The sequence below is a fragment of the Taeniopygia guttata genome, chromosome 1, assembly GCF_048771995.1.
Source record: "Taeniopygia guttata chromosome 1, bTaeGut7.mat, whole genome shotgun sequence".
Taxonomy (NCBI): Eukaryota; Metazoa; Chordata; class Aves; order Passeriformes; family Estrildidae; genus Taeniopygia; species Taeniopygia guttata.
The window spans coordinates 113577172-113598872 of record NC_133024.1 but is presented as its reverse complement, the minus strand read 5'-3'; the positions used below and the strand labels follow the sequence as shown (position 1 = coordinate 113598872).

At 46.0% G+C, this 21701-nt stretch overlaps 1 protein-coding gene and 1 long non-coding RNA gene across 3 annotated transcripts in view; one reads left to right on the top strand and one right to left on the bottom strand.

The window, feature by feature from the left end:
* Positions 1-1903: 1903 nt before the first annotated feature.
* On the bottom strand, positions 1904-3981 carry LOC140685114 (uncharacterized). 2 transcript variants are annotated; one of them, XR_012058331.1, is made up of 3 exons: positions 3293-3981; positions 2607-2647; positions 1904-2127 (listed from the first exon to the last, which is right to left on the bottom strand). It is a non-coding gene; the product is annotated as an uncharacterized lncRNA (long non-coding RNA). The 2 variants fall into 2 exon arrangements; XR_012058330.1 differs by lacking the exon at positions 3293-3981 and adding an exon at positions 2943-3168.
* A 1314-nt stretch (positions 3982-5295) lies between these two features.
* SIM2 (SIM bHLH transcription factor 2) overlaps positions 5296-21701 on the top strand; it is a 62071-nt gene continuing 45665 nt past the window's right edge. Inside the window, exons 1-3 of the mRNA XM_030284346.4 lie at positions 5296-7020; positions 14282-14364; positions 17366-17455. Coding sequence (XP_030140206.4) covers positions 6846-7020; positions 14282-14364; positions 17366-17455 — 348 coding nt within the window. The 5' untranslated portion in view covers positions 5296-6845. The remainder of the gene's footprint in view (positions 7021-14281; positions 14365-17365; positions 17456-21701) is intronic.

Sequence of the window (21701 nt, the reverse complement as noted above, 5' to 3'; positions counted from 1 at the left end):
GAAGCAAGTTCCTCTATGGGTGAATTTTAACTTTGCCCATACTAGACCTTCCCAATCAGGCTGATGGCACCAGCAAGGAAACTTTTCCTTTCCTTTTCCCTTCCCTTTTCCCTTCCCTCTATTCCTAGTGTTTCTCCTGCCTTGCTGAGGCTGAACTCTGGGAATTCCACGCTGGTTTCAGCTCCTGCCTTGGAGATTTGGCTGATCCAGATCCATTTGCAGGCCTGAGGTCTTGAGTTCCCAAAAATGACCTTGGCCAGAACTCCTGCTTTCCCTCTCCATCCCCTCCATGCCCCTCGTGCTCCAGTCCCTTGTGAAAAGCTCATTCTTTACTTAAATTTCTCTGCCTGCTCATGGTAAAAAACCTATTTAGAAATCGAAGGTGCAGTTGTTAATGACAGCACATTCATTTGCTTATGACTGTGCTCAGAACAGAGTAAAACATCACATAATGAGGCATAAATAGCATTATGCATAAATAACATTTTCCATCCATCATTTCTAAATCATGACTAAAGTATTTATAAACTTTACCATCAAGTTTTACCAAAGTCCTCCTGACAGACATTATATAATATATTGAATGCCAAGCAGCATAAAATACCACCAAAAAAAAGAGAAATGTTTTTGAATCAGAATTCCTCTATTCCTCACAGATCCATTATTCATCTCCACTAGATTAGTCACACTGCTCGTATAAGCCAAGGACCACTGAGAAAACAAATCTCTGAGCAGAACTTTGAAAAAGTAAATAAAAATACTCACATTAACTTTTTAGAATGTTCAAAGGATTTCAGACCGATAGAGTAAAAATGATCCAGTGTGTGTGCTTTTCCCACTAGGTTTTTTCCAGTTTCTCCAGCCAAGAAGCTTCCTCTCCCTGATTGATACACTCCCTCTCCTATTCCCAGTGTTTGCCTTTTAAACTATCTCCCATACTTAAAATATGGTTTGCAGCTTGTATTAGCAGCAGCAAATGTTTGGTCACGAAACTTTGGGTGTCATAATTAATACCAATTATCAGAGCCCTATGAAAATACTTTCAGAAAATTCATCGAATTCCAGCTCCGGTTGTGTGTGTGGGGAGGGGGGAAACATTAAGTTGACCTTAACAAAACAACTTTATTCTCCTTAGAAAACTGAAATTGAAAACCTGACCCGAACATGAGCACTGAGAGTTTTTAACTTGGGCATATTTTTTGCAAATATCATCCATTTGGATCAGTCCATCAACTCTGACAGCTCCTGCAGGGTTGCACGCCTGCGTTGTCGCTGCACCCCACACACAGCATGCACCCCGTCCTACAGCAAGGCCAGCAAAAGAAAACCCCCACATTTACGAGCTTGAAGGGTAAAAAAAAATAATAAAAAGACCCCACAACCCTTATTTCATTTTTAAACAGCCGTAATTTTTCTGGAGAGGAGCTTTTGACAAACCCTCCAAATGCTGTCTGAGTAACAAGAAAGAGCTTTGAGATTTCCTTCCCTCCACCCTGATTAGAAATGGGATCCATGCCCCAGCTGGATATTTCCAGTTCATGCCCAGTAGAAATAATTTTCTGTCCTATTGCCAAACGTGTCCCATGTGGCCAGCAAAGGTTGGACAATAGCAGCAATACAGCTTCCAGAAAGGAGCTGAAAACGATCCCCTGCAACCGGAGGCCTCGATTCTGCATAGTTTCATAATTCCAGCACCGAGATTCCACTTCCTTTTTTCCCCTTTCAAGTACTCAGTTCGAATTCACCCTATTGCCAATGTTTATGGCTCCCACCTTGTCTGAAGGGACATGTCCGAGTGGCACCCTAGAAGGTTGATCCCAAAAATCTTCCACTTCACCAATAATCCTCGGGCACACCACTAAACCCATTGAATATCAATATAGGACGGCAGTGCCGGAGCAAGTTAAACAAATCCTGAGGAATCTGTTTTATTAGCATTTATAGGATTTGCGTGTGTGAGCGGCTGTGTGTGTACAGCCACACTTGGGAGCAGTAGTTACAGGGGAAAAAAAATCCGGGGGATTCCTCCGGGGACCATCAGCGCTGCTGCTCCTGGAGCTGGGAGCGGTGCTGATGGTGCAGACTGGAAATGTTCAAATATCTGACGGTATTTTCTTTCCTGTGCAACTTGGTGGGATTTCTCACAGTTAATACTTCAGCTAAGCACATCAGACTAAAGTTAAGCCCCGCTCTGTGCTCGGCTCCCAACCTCCACCGAGGGGGAAAAAAAAAATAGCAGGAAAACTCCATCAACACCAAAATCGCGGCGCTGCCAAGGTTTTGGGATTTTTTTTTTGTGGCAAGAGTGGCACTTTCAGGGACACTTTGAGGGAATGGCAACCCCCATCCTGCTGCCAGTGCTTGGAAACCTCGGCTGGAGCGGCTCTGGGAATTCCTTTGGATCCCGGGAGGGGCAGGGGATGGGAAGGGAGCGGTGCCGGGGGTTCCCCACGCCTGAAAAATGCGAAATTACCCCAAAAAAAGGTGTTGGACCCCCTCCCTTGGAGGTTTGGGCTTGTCCCCATGGCCACCCAGACACGGGGCACCCACCCGCTCAAGGCAGCTCCCAAAAGAGTTTGTTTTGGGGTGGATGGGGTTGTTCTCACCTCTCGTTTTCCTCTCTGTTTTCCGTCTCCAGCTGAAAACCCTGAGAAGAAAAAAAAAAAAAAGGAAAAGGTTGGAAATGTTCCTCTGCAACGCAGCTCACCTGGGGAAGAAACTCTCTGCCTCTCTCTCCCTTTTGGAGGGTTTCCCCTCCAAGCAAAAGGAAAATGTTGTTAAATAATAGTGGGGTGATTCCATGACAAGGCATCCGTGAAAACATGATCTGAATATTTAAGTAATAAATTGTTTTATTTATCCTCCTGATTAATTTTCGTCCCAACGAGGAGTTTCTTATGGAAAAGGTGGCATGGAAATCCCTGGAGCCACCTCAGACTCACCGAGCTCCACATCGCAAATCCACCTCGATAGATTTGGGCCACCCTTGCAGCGCCGTGATTTTTTCTTTTTCTGTCGGGATCCTGTTGAAAACATTCACAAATCTGCCCTTTCTCCAAACCACCGCAATTTGTTGCAAACACACACGTTCCCCGTCGTTTGTCTCTATATTTTGTTCACAGGACACAGAAATGCCCCACATAAATTCCTTTTCGGGGTTAGAGATCCCGGAGCTCCTTGAATTAGATCCGTAAGGACCTGACTTGCTATACAGCTAATTTTCCGCAAAAAATAAATACATCTGTATATAAATAAAATATTTTCCCCCGATATATACATTATTTTTTTTTACCTCTGAGCATACATCCAGTTTCAACGGCGGGCGGAGGTTGCATTGAATTTTGAGAATTTCCCCGAAAAGCTGAAGTTTCTTTTCGATGGCTGGTTTTGGTTTTTGGGTTTTTGTTTTGTTTTGGGTTGGTTTTTTGGGTTTTTTTTCCCTAAATTAATTTTCGTTTGTTTTGCTCGGCAAAAATGAAAATAAAACCAGCGGTGGGTTAAATCTGGCATCTCCAATGTACCCAGGAGAGGTGTCGCCATAGAGAGGGGAACAGAGCTGCTGTTTTCCCCTATTTTACGGGTAAAAAGGGCAGCGCTGGAGGGAAAAACGGGGCACATCGCACATTTCGCTCACCTTTCCTTGACCTGCGAGCCTAAACCCAGCCTAAATCCCACCCTGGGGGAGCCGCTGGGCCCGGGCGCGGTGCCGGTACCTGAGCCAGGAGGGGATGGATTTGGGATCAGAGGCACGTCCTGGGGCTCTGCTCGCCCCAAATCCCCGGGCAGCTTAAAGAACGAGGCCTTTCCTCGGCGTGGCCAGGCCGGGCTCTTGCTGCTCTAATGGGATAATTCCAGAGGGCCGGGCCAGTTTAGGTAAGCAGGACTCTCGGGGGATTAAAATTAAGGAGCGGGGATTGTGTCTCCCATCCCCCTCGGCGCCCGGGATGCGGAGCTCGCTCCTTCCTCTCCTTTCCTCGCTGCTTTAATCCCCACGCGTGTCCGCGGCGGGTGGTGGCTCAGAGGGACCGGGGTTGTGTCTCTGTGTGGGTGGGACAGGGACACCAAACGCTGCTCAAGAGCTCCCGTCGGGTTAAACCTTAAATCGGGCTCAGTCCTGCCCGGGCTGGGCTTAATTCCATCACTCGGGTGACATGGTGAGGGACCCACGCGTGGCATTTGTGACAAGTTCTGCACAGGGAAGGGACACGGGGGTCCCGGCATCTCCTTCATTTGCTTCATCCTCCCCCGGGCGCTGCTGCTCCGGCAGCTCCGGGGTTAAGCCCCGCTCAGCGCCCCCGGAGCTCGGCCCCTCCTCGGCGAGTACGAGGGGAGTGTGTGGATATATCTGTACATAAACGTGTCTCTATTTGCACATACATGTGTCTATATTTGTATACAAATGTATATATTTGCACATAAATGTGTATATAATTGTATATAAATGTGCGTCTATATGTATATAAATGTGCATATTTGTATATAAACGTGTATCTATTTGCACACACATGTGTCTATATTTGTATACAAATGTATATATATGCACGTAAATGTGTATATAATTGTATATAAATGTGTGTATATTTGTATATAAACGTGTATATATTTGTATCTAAATGTATGTCTATTTGTGTACAAATATATAAATATATATTTGTACATAAATGTGTATCTATTTGCACGTACATGTGTCTGTATTTGTATACAAATGTATATATTTGCACGTAAATGTGTATATAATTGTATATAAATGTGTGTATATTTGTATATAAATGTGTATATATTTGTATACAAATGTATATATTTGCACATAAATGTGTATATAATTGTATATAAACGTGTATATATTTCTATATAAATGTATGTATATTTGTATATAAATATATATTTGTATATAAATGTATATATTTGTATATAAATGTGTGTATATTTGTATATAAATATGTATATATTTCTATATAAACGTGTAAAACGGCTATTCCACAGACGGTATAAATGCCTGCTGTGCCTACCCGAGCCACGCGTGTCTCCCGGTACACTTCACCCATCCCCACACCAACTCGGGCATGTCTCGGGTGTTTTCCCGGCGGTGCCGCGGGGTTGGGGGAGGACCCCACGCGTGTCACTGTCCCCCGTGGCCCCTCCCGCGGTCCGGCGGGGGTGACAAGGCCCTGTGGGGGTCACCGAGAAGGGCAGAGAGGGGCAGGGGGCTCGGGGGGAGCGGGTGGGGGTTACCCCAGGCGGCGGCCCCCGCCCCCGGCTCCCCCCGGGCCGGCCTCCCGTCCCCCCGCAAGGGCGAATTGCGGCTCTGCGCTCGCTCCTCTGCATTTGGGTCCCTCGGAGGACACGTCACGGATCCATTATCCCCTCCCCTCTCCAGGCTCTCCCGGCTTTCTGCAGCCTGTGCTAAAGAATTAAGCGAGAGGTTCACTTCAGAGCTCCTTCTGCCCCTGGGAAAAATAAATAAATAAATAAATAAGGCGAGGAAAGAAAAAAAAACAATAAAACAAAAAAAACCCCGGAGATATCGGTGCTTTCAGACGAGGAGCGTGTCGGCTGGGATTTCTGAGAGGAGAGGAATTTTACCTTCGATCTTTGCCGAATTGCGGGAGGTGAATGTAGCAAACCCTCCCCTTGTCTTTGAAAGGCATGTCTCTGCCAAAGAGCTACCGCTTCGCTCTTGAAATACGTGACAAATAAAAAAGAAACCGAAAAAAAAAAATAGAGAGAGGAAAGATTCCTATCTTTCGAATTCTTTTTCTTTAAAAGGAAAAAAAAACGAACAACAACAACAAAAAACCAACCAAACCAATAAATAAAAGCAACAAAATCAATGCCGCGCCTTTGCCAGCGCTGGGACTTGTTTGGAAAGAGACAACGCTGAAGTGGCAGCGGTCCCGAGGAGGAAAACGGATCCTTGAATTTGACTCCGCATGAGAAGCGCGTTTGGAGCCGGGAGCAGCGGCGGGAGCGGCAGCAGCAGCCCCGCAGCCCCGCAGCCCCCGCGGGGCTCGGCGGCCGCGCAGCCCCGGAGCTGCCGGAGCCCCTCGGGCACGGCCGGAGCAGCAGCGCCCTTGGGCCCCGCGGGAGCCCCGCCTGGAGCGGAGAGACTCAGGGCAAGGAGAGCCGCTGATTCCCGAGCAGCCCAACCATCAGTCCCGCACCGCCTTTGACTTTGGTTCAGCGGGACCAGCTCATTTTGCACTTCGTTCAACGAGCAGCGCGGTCGTTCTGTTTCCTTTTTTTATTTTTATTTTTTTCCTTGAGAGACAAAATGTCCAAAAATGGTTCAGCCTGCTTAGCCCAATGATTTCTTGCATGGACGCTCGATTTTCTTTTTCTTTTTCTTTTTTTAATTATTATTTTTGGATGGGGCAGGATTGAGTAGAAGAAATCGTTCGGTGAAGGGAGTCCAGCGGTTTGCTCCCCATTAAGGAGAAGATCAAGATCCGATTCCCAGCTGCACGCAGAGGACGGGGGTTGCCGTGGGTATTTCAGTCTGGCTTTCGGAGCCCTCGCTGCTGCAGGGTCAGAGCAGAACTGCCTTCTCCGAGCGGCTTTCCCGTCCTGCTGCTAGCTCAGAGATCGCCTCCCCCCTCCTCGCACCATTTCTCTTCGTGTTGTTTTTGTTTGATTGGTTTAGCTTTATTTTTCCCTCCCCTTTTTGTCTTTTTTTTTTTTTGTTTTTTTTCCCTTTCGTTTATTATTACTATTATTAATTATTTGATTTGGGTAAATCGCCTTCTTTAAACGAAAATCCTAACTCTGCAGTCGAAATCCATGCCCCCTGCCATTCGGAAGAACCGGGTCTAATATGCCAGTGACATCCCCGCCTTGCAGCAGTCGCGATGAAGGAAAAATCCAAGAACGCGGCAAAGACTAGACGGGAAAAAGAAAATGGAGAATTCTACGAACTGGCCAAACTCTTGCCCCTACCCTCGGCCATCACCTCGCAGCTGGACAAGGCGTCCATCATCCGCCTCACCACCAGCTACCTGAAAATGCGAGCCGTGTTCCCCGAAGGTAAAAGCAGCCCCGGGAGAGAGCGGGGAGGGGGTGCTGGGGTGGGCACGACCCCATCAGCGCCCTGGCAGGAGGGAGGGGATGCCCGTAGGAGTCTCGGATCGAAGAGGGATGGAGGGAAAAGCGGGTTAGGAATGAGCCCCAAACCCGGTGGCTGTGGGAGGCAGAGCCGGCCGGTTCATCCCCGTTTTCTCGCCCTTCTCCTCCTCGGCTGCCGCTTCAGCTCCGGTGGTTCGGGGGGACCGTCCCGATGAGAGCGGCCTCGGTTCGTGCGTTCAGCCCCGGAGGAGCCCCTGGGGGGGAAAAACCCAAATTGTGCGGTTGATGTTATTATTTTGTTTCTTTTGGAGCTCTCTGGAGCCAGGGAATGAAGGCAGCGAGGCCCTGCGGTTCCTCCCGGGGCCGCGGAGAGAGGGGGAAGAGGGGAAGGAGGGTCCGAGCCCAGCCCGGCCGGGACCCCGCTGCTCCCGGGGATGCTCAGCAGCGAGGCCCGGCATCCATCTCTCCTTCCCGGAGGGTTTGGGGCAAATCAACCCCTCGGGAGGCTCCTGCCTTCCCCCCGGGCCGGGACCGTGCTGTCGGTGCTGATGCGCGGAATGAAGCGCTGGGCAGTGCCTGCGGGTGGCGAAATAAAACCCAGCAGCTCCGCTTTGTCGTTTGTTTGTGCCTCTCCAGACTAGGAGCAGGGTGAAAAATTAGCAAATTCCGCAGGGGAAGGTCTGCTCGCCGGCGTGGTTTATAAGGAGCTTTATTAAAAGGTTAAAAAGAAAAACACAACCAGAAATAAAATAGGGGGAGGACGGGGGAATTAAAAAAAACCCTCCCAACCCGAGCAAAGCTTACCGTCGTGGCCTTTTAATTCAGAAATTTCGGGAGCACGGAGCAGCCGCGCTATTAGGGAAGGCAGGGCTCTGTTAGTGTGCGCTCCAGAGCCGGCGGAGCAAGGGGAGAGAGGAGCTGCTCCGCCGCATTTTTCAGCCATTATTCCCCCACCGGGAAATTTCCCGGTGAGAAATCGAGCGTCGTAATTTCGAGGGGGGCGGTGGGGGTCCGGTTGGGGTGGGGGGGTCACTGGCCGGCCGTGTCTGGCCATGATGCCCCCGGACCCCTTTGATTTAGGAGGGAGGGAAAGCGGCACGTTTGGAGATGCTGTTGGATGCATCCCGGCTTTTCCAGCCCTGCTGATCCTCAGGAGCGACGAGACGACCCCGAGAGCAGGTTTATACCCATAGCTCGGGTGTGTTTTATGTGTCTGTCTTCCCTAAACAGGCCGGGCGTGCGCTTCCGCACACTCTGCTTATTAAGGGCAACGTTTAAATGCATACAGCGAATTCCTGATCTTTCATCGTCTTAAGTACGGCTGCAAATACATTTTAAACCAAAGCTTCGCATCCAGGGATGACAGGCCGGGGGAATTACCTCCTCCGGTCGCCGAGCCCTGCGTTTAGTGCAGGGGAAAGGGGGGAGCCGGGCAGAAGCGACAGCAGAAGGATTATTTTATTTTTTTAGGGGGGTTTATTCCACACAGTCCCGCATCACCCAAACTTCCCTCTCCCTCGGGAATTGCCCGTGGAAGGAGGGGATGGGGGTCCTCATCCGCCCGTCTTTCTGTCCATCCTCCCTTCCCCCTCCTCATACTCGGCTACTGGTTTCCAGTTGGCTTTACTGGGAGGGGAAACAGCCTGGAAAGGCGTCCCAGTTTAAATCCTGGGCTCAGTGAGGGGAAGAGCCCCATGGTGAGAGCTGGACCCGATGGGTGTGGGGCACGAAGCAGCACCCCGAGCTGCCCCAGCCGTCACCCCGGGAGCCTTCAAGGGGTGGCAGCGTGGTGGGGACAGGTCTCAGATGCCACCAGACCCGTGCTAGGCCCGGACTAACTGCGGCTCAGCTCAGCCCTGGCTGCCAGCTCCGTCTAGACTGAAGGGAAAGAGAGAGAAAGAGAGAAAAAAAGAGAGGATTGTGGTTTTACACCCCTCGGTGGAGGGCTCACCCCCTAATTTCCACACGTAGTTTAGGAAAAGTTGGAAACCCAACAGGGCTTGGGACAGGTCTCCTGCTCAGCCCGGCCAGGATTTTCCCAAAGATGGGCAGAACCCGCTCCAACTCCAAGAAGAGAGAGCGAAAGGGGATTTTTAGCCCGGCTCTTTTCACCCTCGCAGTGCAAACCCTGCAAGGGACAAGTTCGGGCTCCGATATCCCAAATTGTGCCCTGCGGTACCGCTGCGACCTTGAGATTCAGGAGTTAAAGGCAGGACACAGCAGCCTCCAGCCTCCCGCTCTCTAACACCGTCTTCTCTCGTGTTTTGGGATTTATTTTTTTGTTGTTGTTGTTGCTGTACAACAGAAATACACCACGAGTCGCTTTCCGTCTCCACTGTCAGTATTTTTTTAATTTTTAATTTTTTATTTTGAAAAGGAGCTAATGAAAGAGAGGCGAGAATGAACCGCGTTTAAAAACTGCGATTCTCTGCCCCCCGGTTACGGCAGACTGGTGAAATCGTCACCCCCTCCCTCCCCCATCCCCGGCGCAGTGTCCAAAACCGATTATGAAATTGGACATTTATTGTTGTTTAAACAGGATGGGAGCGAGCAAATTAATATGTGATCCTAAATACAATGTGCGCAATACAAAATAATCTGAATAAAGTGACGGAGCGGTAGATCTCAGACCTCCCTTATTCCGGGAGGCAGACAATAGAAATTACTAGGAATATTCATAGTCTTCGGTCCCCATTTAAACCTGGCCACGAATGTATATTTTAAGAAAATCAAGGCGAATCGCAGCTATTTTCATCTGATGGTCACACGCGCTCGGAAAAGGTTCGTTAATGAATTAAACAAATAAATAAAGAGCGAGGCGTGAGTAATCCCTTTTTGGAAAGCCAGCCCCTATTGTACTAACCACTAATAGTGACATTAAAGGTCTTACTAAAACAAAAGTGCTTTTTTTAGGCTTTTCCTGGGGCCGTTCCCAGGCGGCGGGAGCTGCGGGGTCGGGGCGGGGACGAGCGGCGGGGTCGCTCCGGTGTCTCCCGGCCGGAGGGGAGGAGGGAAGGAGGGAAGGGAAGGAGGGAAGGGAAGGAAAGGGAAGGGAAGGGAAGGACGGGGGTCAGTGCCGGGGGTCTGCCCGTGACCTCCCTGTCTGTAGAACACTCGCTTTGGGGCCTCTTAACGCGATCCTGTGCGAGTGTTCTGGAGTGTAGATTTGTTATTTTTTTTCCCCCACTTTTTTACTTCTTAATTTTTTTATGGGAGTTTCCCCTTTAAACATTTTTTTTTTTTAATTTTATTTTTATAAAATAAAATTCTTGATGTTGACGCCCGTCCTCCCCACGGCTCAGCCCTCAGAGAGGAGCGGGTGGTCCCGCACATCCCTGCCCGGTCCTGCTTCTTCCCAGAACGTGATTTGGGGGTTTTTCCCCATCTCAGACCTTCCCCTGGCCGGGCCCGGGTGTTCCCCGGGATCCAAACCTCAACGAGGGGCACAAACCCCGATGGAGCTCCGGGGCTGCCCCTCGGGAATATCCCCGGGGCTCTCCCGGCCGAGGGAGGCACAGCAGCGCTGGGGAAAACCCCAAAAAAAAATCAGAATTAGTGGCGAGCCCCAAGGGTTTGTCGTTGTTCCTTGTGAAGGCTGAGGGACCTTGAGCTGCGGAGAACAGCCCAGCAGACAAAAAGGAAATACTCCAAGTTACAGGGCAACCCGATACTGAACGTAATACATGGCGAAGTAATTCTTTTAGCAGAATCCCAAGCTGAAAAGCTACCGGGCTTTCATACTTCTGTATGGCGAGAGCAAAGGTGGGAGTTGTTCCCAAATATTTCTACATCTTATGACAGTTCCACTCACCCCGCTGCCTCCCTGGAAAGCGGGAATTGTACAAAGTGAGTGCTGAGGTACTTTGCAAAACAACCTGAGATGTCAAAAGGGGCGGAGGGGGATTTTGTCCGTGTTTGCACGAAAACCCCCCATTTTTTCAACGGCAAAAGCAGCAGGAATTTTGGGCTGTTTGTACAAAACCCCCTCTGAAATCTGGAAATGTCCCCTTCCAAACCGTCCGTGAGGTGACAAAGCCGTGTGGGACACCCGGCAGCATCCCCAGGCAGGGATAATATAATTGTAATAATAATATAATTGTGCATAAACGTGTATATATTTGTATATAAATGCGTATATAGCAAAATCGCCTCCCATCCTCAGGAGCGGTGCGGGAAAGGCTCGCTGTGGATTTTGGCTTCGCTCCAGGCCACTGAGCGAATTTTTGCGTTATTTACCGGCCGGGCAGGAGCAGCCAGGCCGAGCCTATGGCATCCATACATTTACAGGAAGGCGCGTTTGTAAATCTCTCGGAGGAGAAGTTAATGGGCGTTAGTCCTTTATTCGAATGTAAGGTTTTATTCGTTTCGTTTTCACCTTTAAAGCGATCTGCTGGCGGATTAAATGATAAAATCACCGGCTTTAAAATAAGCTCAGACGAATGCCAGGCTGATCCATCGAACGTGTTTACGTGTGATGCGCGTTCGAGATTGCGACTCCAATTTTGAATTCCAAAGGGAGCAAATCTCAGCAAGTGGCATTTTTTTTTTATTATTATTCCGGGCTAGGAAAGGACCTCAAAACTCGATTTTGGGATGCTGAGAAAGGACGGGACGGAGCGAATTGTCTCGCACGGGTGGGGAAGAGACGCGGCTCGTTTTGTGAGAGCTCAAGGAATAAATCTGCTTCGTTTTTGGGAATGGAAGAGCTCAGGGCAGTTTTTTCACAGCTTGTGTGCCGCTCTCTTTGTAGGTTTGCAGTCTCATATTTCGAAATTTGTAATTAGTAAATCGAAATAAGGGCAAACCCCGCCGCACCAAGGACAGACTCTGGAGTTTGCATTTATTGCCGTCTCGGGAAAGAAACGTCAGGATGGCTCCGCGATTCCCAAACTTTTTCTCCCGAGAAACAAAAAAACCCTTTCAGCAAAAATTACAATTTTATCGTGTCTCTGGAAGTTTAGGAGCCTTTTCCAAACGGAGAATTGGGAAAAGGCGGAGAGAAAGGGCGAATTTTCGTTTGGCTCTCCCGAGCAAATTTCCCAGCGCTTCTTTCAGAGCTGGGAAGGTTTTCTTCCCTTTCCCACGGGAAAACGGGGGGAATTCCCAGATTTTGGGGAGACGGACACGGGGTGGGGATGCAGAACATCTTTTTGGGTGCTGCTGCTGCCTCGGGACGGTGAAAATGAGGGGTCAGGGCCAGCCGAGGTCGCCGGTGTCCCTGCCTGGCATGGGAAGGGAACCAAACCTCGGGGGAAGCTCCGCGTTATTCCCGCATCCTTCCCATCCCAAAGGATGCCCCAAAAGCGGAGAGAAACCCCCCACACCATTCCCAAACCGGGTTTAATTAATTAGCCAGAGCACAAACGGATCCAGAATCGCGGAGCTGGAGCTCAGGGCAGCGATTTCTGCCGGTTTTCCCTCCCGTTCCGGAGGCACGGCCGGGAAAAAGGAGATTTTTTTGGAAGTCCCTGGGCGGCCAGAGGGCACCGGGGGCTCGGTTTCATAGCGGGGCATCCTCGATCGTGGAATTCCAGGCTGGCAGCACCGAATCCCCGCCAAAAAAAAACCCCAAAAAACCCCTTTTGGGTTTTGAGGCCGCGTGGAAGCCGAGGGTTGTTGTGTGTCTCCAAAAACGGATGAGGTCGCGTCCTTTCCCTTCCCCTCCATCCCTTTGGGGCAGTGACCCCTGTGCCAGCAGGTGCCACAGGGGTGCCCAGATCTCGGCATGGCGCGGTGGCACCTCGGCTCCTCCGGGGGGTCCTTTTGACCCTGGAAGCGAAAACCGAGCAAGGAACCGAGCAAGGAACCAAAGGAACCAAAGGAACCAAAGGAACCGAGCAAGGAACCAAAGGAACCAAAGGAACCGAAGGAACCATCAGCGGGCACAGCCCCGGCCCGCCGCCCCTCCTCGCCCCGGGGCAGCTCCACACGAACCTCCCGCTGCCACCGGGGCGGGCTCGGGCTGTGGGGCCGGGTTATAGGGTCAGGTTGTGGGGCCGGGTTATAGGGTCAGGTTGTGGGGTCGGGATGTGGGGTCCGGCTGTGGTGTCGGGCTATAGGGTCAGGTTGTGGGGCCGGGCAATAGGGTCCGGCTGTGGGGTCCGGCTGTGGGGTCCGGCTGTGGGGCCGGGCTGTGGGGTCCGGCTGTGGCGTCGGGCTATAGGGTCAGGCTGTGGGCTCGGGCTGTGGGGTCTGGCTGTGGGGTTTGGCTGTGGGGTCGGGATGTGGGGTCCGGCTGTGGGGTCGGGTTATAGGGTCAGGTTGTGGGGTCCGGCTGTGGGGTCCGGTTGTGGGGTTTGGCTGTGGTGTCGGGTGGTGGGGTTCGGCTGTGGAGTCCGGCTGTGGGGTCAGGGTGTGGGGTTTGGCTGTGAGGTTTGGCTGTGGTGTCGGGTTATAGGGTCCGGCTGTGGGGTCGGGTTATAGGGTCAGGTTGTGGGGTCAGGCTGTGGGGTCCCGCTCTGGGGTCCGGCTGTGGGGTCGGGCTGTGGGGTCCGTCTGTGGGGTCCCACTCTGGGGTCCGGCTGTGGTGTCGGGCTATAGGGTCAGGCTGTGGGGTCCGGCTGTGGTGTCAGGCTATAGGGTCAGGCTGTGGTGTCCGGTTGTGAGGTCAGATGGGGCCGGGGGCCGAAGCTCTATCGGGCCCGCAGGTGAAATCGGGGCAGTTTATCTCCAACCGAGCTCCGACCCTCTTTAACCTCCTCATCCTCCTCCTTGGCCACCTCGGGGCGGCCCCTCACAGGGACAGGGACAGGGACACGGACAGGGACAGGGACAGGGACAGGGACAGGGACAGGGACAGGGACAGGGACAGGGACCGGGACAGGAACCGGGACAGGGACAGGGACAGGGACCGGGACAGGGACAGGGACAGGGACAGGGACAGGGACAGGGACCGGGACAGGGACAGGGACAGGGACAGGGACAGGGACAGGGACCGGGACAGGGACAGGGACCGGGACAGGGACAGGGACGGGGACAGGGACAGGGACAGGGACAGGGACAGGGACAGGGACCGGGATGGGGACAGGGACGGGGACAGGGACAGGGACAGGGACAGGGACAGGGACAGGGACCCTGGAGGGGCTCTCCGGAGAATTTGGGCAAAGCGCATCCGCGGGGATGCTCCGCTCCAGGAAAAGAACATTTTCCCCCCCAAAACCTGCGCGGAGAAGGGACTCAGCCTTTGCCTCCCCCAAAAAAAAAACTTTGGGGTTTTTTATAGGTTTGGGAGACGCCTGGGGACAGCCGAGCAGGATCGGCCCTTTGGATAACGTGGCCATGGAGCTGGGATCCCATTTGCTTCAGGTAGGGAACATGGAAAAGCCGGTTGGGGGTTGTTCTTCCTCCTCCTCCTCCTCCTCCTCCTCCTCCTCCTCCTCCTCCTCTGGGAGAGCAGAAAACCAGAGGCACCAACCGCTCATATTCCCAATTATTTCATTTTTTTCCTCGCTTTTGGGATCGGGGCGCTCTGCCAACCCTAAAATCTTCCATCAGCCGCCCCAAAAATGCCCTGGGTTGGATTTCCCCGGATTTAATACCTGAAAATTCCGCTGTTCACAATCCCGGTGAATTCATCTGAATGCTCCGGAATTCCTCTGGATTCTGAATTTAGGAAGTTCGTAGCCGGGGTGAGGGTGCCAGGAGGAGGGATTTAAAAAAAAAAAAATTTAAATTAAAATTGCTTTTAACTAAATTTTTAATTTATATATATACATATATATTACATATATATATATATATATATATAAATTAAAAATTTAGTTAAATTTTTATTTAACTAAAATAAATAAATATATATATTTATTTATTTTATATATATATATAATAAATATATATATGTATATATATGTATGTATATATATATTTATTTTTAATATATATATAAAAAACCGAAATTCTATAGATATAATTTCATTAAATATATAATTTAATTCTAGATATAAAATTTTAATTATATAAAAATACAATATATATTATATAAAAATATATATATTTAAAATATTTATTTATTTATTTATTTATCTATCTGTCTATTTATTATAGTGGGTTTTTTGTTTTTGTTTTTGTTTTGTTTTTGTTTTTGTTTGTTTGTTGTTTGTTTTGGGGGTTTTTTTGTGGGTTTTTTTTGTTGTTTTTTTTTTTTTTTTGTTTTTTTTTTTTTTACTACATGAACCGAACACAGCACGGGATTTTTTTCCCCCCTCCCCGATTTTAAAGAGGCACCAAACTGGAATCATTTATCGGGCGGGTTTCCTGTGGGAGGTGAATATTCCCGCTCCCAACGCGCTGGAATGACGAGCGCAGTTCTTTACTTGTGATCCCACAGCATCAGCGGGGAAAAATGAGATTTTTGGGAGGCACTGACAACATCCAGCTCAAAATCATCTCCTGGGGAGGATTTCCAACTTTGGAATTTTATTTCAAGTAGCTGCTGCCCTCTCAGCTGTTTTGGAGCCACGAGTCCAGCTGGAAAAGCTGTTCTAGTTGTGTATAATAATTAAATTTCTATGTTAAAATACAGACCCAAGTGTAGAAATCTTTGCTGTTACTCCTCCTCCTGTCTGCTCCCCATTTTGTCTGGCATTAATTGAATCTACACCAAATTAAAAGCTGATCACCTCTCATTTTACAGCTCAGTTGTGATGAATATTGAAGGTTTTAATAAACCCACATTTACTGAAGACCTTTTTTTTTTAATTTTTTAGAAAAACTTATTTTTTAAGAGTTCTTAGACTGAAATTTTCCATGTGAATTTTCAGCTTCAATCTGCCTCCCTGTACATGAAATTTTGGGATGTGCTGCAGCAACAGCAGCATCAGCCCAAGTTTATTAATGATAGAGGATAAAGCAATTACAAGATAAGAGTGTTTAAGCCAAAAATGTGGCTAAAACTACAATAAATTATTTCCCATTATAATATTCCTACAAAATTTAATTTATGCTTAAAAAAAAAAAAAAGGGCAAAGAGTAATCTGGTTTCAATTATATGCTGGAGAGTCATTAGTAGGCCAGAGAATAATTTGGAATATTTTCTTGTTGGGGTGGCACTAGAGGTGCATGAAGTAGACAGGATTTTATCAGGATTTTATTGCTTCTCTTCCAGTTCAGTGACTTCCAATGGATTAAAACAGGTGCTTGTTTTACTTATGCACTGTAAAAATTATTTTTTCTCTTCAAAATACACTTCCCAGTGATATTCACATGTGGGAATATTCACATGCCATGTGTTGATCAAAAATTTCTGTACTGGGTAGAGATAATGCAGATTTTTTGCTATCAGATAATTTTGAAAAAAATGCCTGAAATTGGGCACTGAATAATCAAGTGAAAAAAAAAACAAACAAAAAAAAAAAAAAAACAAACTGAGAGGTTTTTTTATCCAAATCATGGCAAATTTTGGCTGAGTAATTTATTTATTTATCTATTTATTTATTTATTTATTAGCACATTATTTATTTTTTTCTCACATAAATAATATCTGACTAAATCAAACTTCATTTTTCATTTTTTTACTCGCACAAGCAACATTTGCCTCCCAGCCAATCTCCTGCCAAGGAGAATTTGTAGGATTGGATTTTAAGTTTGAGTTGGTTGAGGTTTGCAGACTGCAAGGATAAAACTTTATCACGCTCAACGAGAAATATTTATTAATTTTGGATGCTGTGTTTATTAATTTTGGATGCTGACAGTGGATGAGGTTGGTCAGCTTGATTTTTTTTTTTTTTTATGTCAGAAAGTCTCTAAATTGAAGGGAGGGATCATTTATACACAGCCAACCATTAATTCTTTTATCTTTTTGGAAGGTAAATTCTCTTTGAGACTCAAATTTGTGCTTGTTAAGTTTTGGATGCTGACTTTTTCTGCTTTCTTTTTGGAAAAGAGAGCTCTCTCTTCAGAAATACATTCTTAAAAATGCAGCCAAATTTCAACATTGCTTGTGTGCCATTAAATAAATTGCAAATTGCAGTGAGCTGGGCCTGCCAATTACACCATAAAAAATGGCTCAGGTAGGGCCTGACTTCCCCCTGAGCTCAGGATTTGGGTTAAACACTAAAAAAACTCTGAATTAACAACAAAATATTCCCTGAAATTGCAGCAGCAAAGCTGCATCTGCAGGGGAACGAGGTGGATTTCACACCACCCTGAGTTTAAGGGGATAAAATCAAATAAAATTCATATTCCTTAAATTTTGCTGTTGAAGGCAGAAATCATCCTCCAAAATACATATATAAATTTTTTTCCCCCACTGTCAATGCTTTTAAACAGATTTCTTGCTTCTTACCCTGTGCATTTCTCTTTATTTCAGACTTTGGATGGCTTTGTTTTCGTCGTGGCGTCCGATGGCAAAATAATGTACATTTCTGAAACAGCATCTGTGCACCTTGGCCTGTCCCAGGTATGGGGTGTGCTCTGACACCTAAAGCAGAAATAAAATAAAACTGCTAAATACAAATTTGGACCCTCACACCGATGCTTTTTCTTTATATAAAGTCTTTTTTTTGTTTTTTTTTCAGGGCTGTTTGAAGTTTTTTTCTCCTTGAAAAGGGCTTTGGTTAAATACTCAAATTTCCTTTCCTTGCCACCACATCGCCCTGTCTTTATATCTGTTCTTGTTCATTGTATTTTACTCCTCATTACCTTTCAGAAGGGCCATAAATAATATGATATTGCAAATTGTAATGGAGGCAGGGCCTGAAACCCAAGCGTGGTAACGCAATAGGGCTGAAATAAAACTCAGAATTTGAGTCTGGGAGCTTTAGATTGTGTCAGATATTGAGGCTGCCTATGAAAGGGAGAGAAATCTGATGTGGAACAGGGGTTTTATGGTAAATGCGCTGGGGGAGGAGAAAAAAAATACAAATAAAAATAAAATAAAAATAAAGAAAAGGAAAAGGGGGGCAGATTTATGAGTGTTCACATGGAATTCAGGGCAGTTTTTCCTGAGTTTTTCCAGCTCAGTGGTGTTTTCAGTAAAGCGTTTTATATGGTTGTGATAGAACTCATAAAACTCAGTTTACTACTGTTCTGCACCAGAACTATGAGGGGTTTTATGGTTTTTTTTCCTCTCAGATGGACATTTCTAATTTTTTTTGCCTTCTTGGGACAGGCATGGGGCAAAAAAAAACTGAATTTATTGTAGAATTTGACTTTCCATACATTTGTTTGTGACTGAAATTCACTGGTAGCACCTGACCTAATTTTTGCCCAATTCCCATTAAAAAATTCCTCATTAATTTCAGCACGCCCTGGATGAGACTTGCAAGGAACTGAAGTGTTCAGTTGTGTATCAAACATTTATAAATAAATAAATGAATTGGAATAAAGACTAAGCAGCAGAGAAGATAGAGGTGAGAGAGAGGAGAATATTCTGAAAATATCTGGTTAATTTATCCTGTGGCTGCTTCCATAAACAGAGAGGGGAGTTTTAATGGGGATCATTTGTGTACCTTAATTTTTTTTGTGGTAATCCATATTTTTAATTGAAAGAAATGTGGAATTCTTTGGGTGTGTGTTTATCACAATGATATTAAAATTAGTGGCTATGAGACAAAATAGAACTCAAGAGTAGAGAAAACAAGGATATAAACCCATAAAAACCACTTCTAAACCCTTGTTTCCCTAAGATCCTTTTAAAAAAGTCATTTAGGGAATAAATAGCCACCATAAATACATTTTTTTAACCTGTTAATTTTAAAAAATATGAGCAGGAAACATTCTTAGTTCTGTTTGCTCACTTCCCTCTGTTATGGTACAGTTTTAGTTGCTTCATACCATTTAATTCATGTTCAAATTCCTTTAAATCTTGCTTTGCTTGAAAATAAACTTCCCTACACAAAGGCTCTATTTTCCACTCATTTTCCAGCCTGGGTTTCTCTCACCCTGAATTTTAAATCCTGAAGGATTCAGGATGTTTCCTGCTAAAATCCATCCATTTCATCAGTGCCATCATCCCAAAGCACTGAGCATTCCCATCCATCCATCCAGGAGCAGAAACTCCCTGTCCTGAATTTTTTTGTTCCCAAAATTTTCCAATTTTTTGCCCATTTTGCCCAGAAATTGTTCTTTTGGAGGAATATCCAGCCACCAGATCTTGTAGGCTTTCTAAAGAAAAAGAAAAAAAAATTATTATTATTATTATTATTATTATTATTATTATTATTATTATTATTATTATTATTATTATTATTATTATTATTATTATTATTATTTTAACAACTCAGTAATTTGGAGAAATTAAAGAATTATGGAACAACGGGACACTAAGCAGACTTTGGCCTGTTTTAATCCTATTTATCCCTCCTGGTCATCTGCACTGACTGAATTCCATGTGCAAGGAAATATCTATAAATTCTTAGTGCTGAGAAAAATCAGGAGGTTTGGCCAAGTTGCTTTTTGAAGGCAGCAAAATCCTTCAGCAAGGAAAAAAACAAAGCAAAAAAATTTGCTTTTTTAATCAGCAAAATGCCAAACCTTTTACTGCAGCAGAGGTTTGAAACAACTGAGCTTGAAAGCTGTGGGATTTAAAGTTTAGAAGACTCTCAAAACACAAAAATCCACAGAGAATAGGGATTTAGTGATAAAACTTATTTATAAATAAAACTTAAATATATTTTTAAATTTATTTACAACATCTCATCCTGATTTATCACCAACCTGTTCTTGCTCTGCCTCAATATTCTCTTTTTGAAGGGATAATTTTGCTTTCAACAGCACCAGCATCGATTTTGGGCTTCTCCCACTTCTCAAAATACAAATCCATTTTCCCTGGGATATTCCTGGCAGCTCCCAGGGCCTCCAAAGGAATTCTTGTTCCCACTGCTCTGGAAATTCTGGATTTTCTGCCCCTGCCATCGACAAGAAGGGGCTTGGGCAGGAGGAGGAAATTCAACCAGCCATAATTCCACATTATATTCCCAACAAATACCCTCACAGAGCCAAACAAGCTGAGAGCAGAGTGGTGGTGACTGGAAAAATCCCTTTTGAGTGGGCACAGAAAGGCCTTTTTATGAAATAATTTGACAATTAACTAGCCCACACATCAATTTCCAGTCCGAGTGCCGTTTGTTTCAAAATATATATTTACACTAAATTTTAAAAAAAGCCATTTAAAGCGATTTTTGCAGGCTATTTTTGGAGGCCTGCTACAGCGGCCTTTATCTTCTGGTTGAATTTAACTTCAGATTTAACTTCAGCAGGAGGAAATTAGAGCTTGAGCAAAAGCCAGGCTGCCTAAACCGGTTAGAAATTTCAACCCAGAGTTAAGGATTGTTTTTAAGCACAGCTTTAGCCTCAGAAACGGAATTTCTGAAAAATCTACATCTTCATTTGCGGCCCTGACACTTCATTTGTGGCTTTGGAGTTAAATTTGCTCCCAGCTGGAGCAGGAAAAATTGTGAATTTTCTGGGGGACCCCTCCTCCACCCCATCCCAGCTGGTCCCAGCCCAGGGATGAACTGCCTTGGACTGCTTGGGACAGCCAATTTCTTGCTTTTTTTTAAATTTTTTTTTTAAATGGATAACAAACAGCTTCAAATTCCCCAAATATTTTTTTTTTTCCTTCAGAGTCCAAAGGCACAAAAAAGAAAGAAAAAATCCACTTGGGGAACAATGGGGGAAGACAAATTTTAATTTAATTGGAAGGTCTGGAGCTTATTCCAGCAGTTTTCTGGATCCATGAAGGAGCCAGGCTTATCTTTGATTTTTGATAAATCTTGCAATATTTAACCACAAATATCAGAAATTTCCCAGGAGTTTATTTTGGTTTTATTCAATGGGTCTGTGAGAGGAAAAATATGTAATTATTTGCTCTAGAATCCATCCACTTAGTCCTGTGTGTTTATTATGAATCATTCCTTGGCTGGAAAAAAAAAAACTGAGTTCCTCATAAACCCCCTGTTAGTAGGAAATGCTGAGATTTGGTATTTACAGCTATTAAAAACTGCATTGAGGAAGTTGCTTTAATAACCTGAGGCAATTCTACAGTTCAATTCAGAGCTTTATGAATTGAACTGTAGAATTTCCATATTTTTAAAGTTCTCAAGGTTTCACTGTAGGCTTTAAAAGAACCTGAATGTGCCTAGCAGGGGGTGAGACTCCAAATTATGGATCCATATTTTGGTTATTTGACTCTGCCTTAGCCCCCATCTCTTTGCTGGTGGTTTTATGTTTTAAAGTCAATTTTATAAGTCAATTTTTGGGTCAGTTGTTGGAATCTGAAATGCAGGGAACTCTCAGAACTTTGGGCCTGGAAACCAAAGCTTGGAATTAAAGCCAGGATTTGATATGGGACCTTGGAAAAGGCTCCCAAACTTAGGTGCTAGAAGGGAGAATGTGGATTTGTAGTTTAAAGCAGAGACATGTTAGGCTAAGTAAAGGAAAATTTAGAGTTTAGAGTATAAGATATAAAAATAAAAGTATTTCCAGAGGTAAACAAGGAGTTCAGAATGCAGCACTGTAGGTTTGTGTGCATGATTGGCTAAGAGAGCTCACACTGTAACATGGGTTTTAATAAGATGAAATATTTAAGGATTGGGTCAAAAACATAAATATCCTTATTAACAGTGTTTTATTGGTCAATAACTCCTTAAAAAGTCTTGCAACTGAGGGTCTTGGGACCTTCTGACCCATGCAGTGAAGATGTG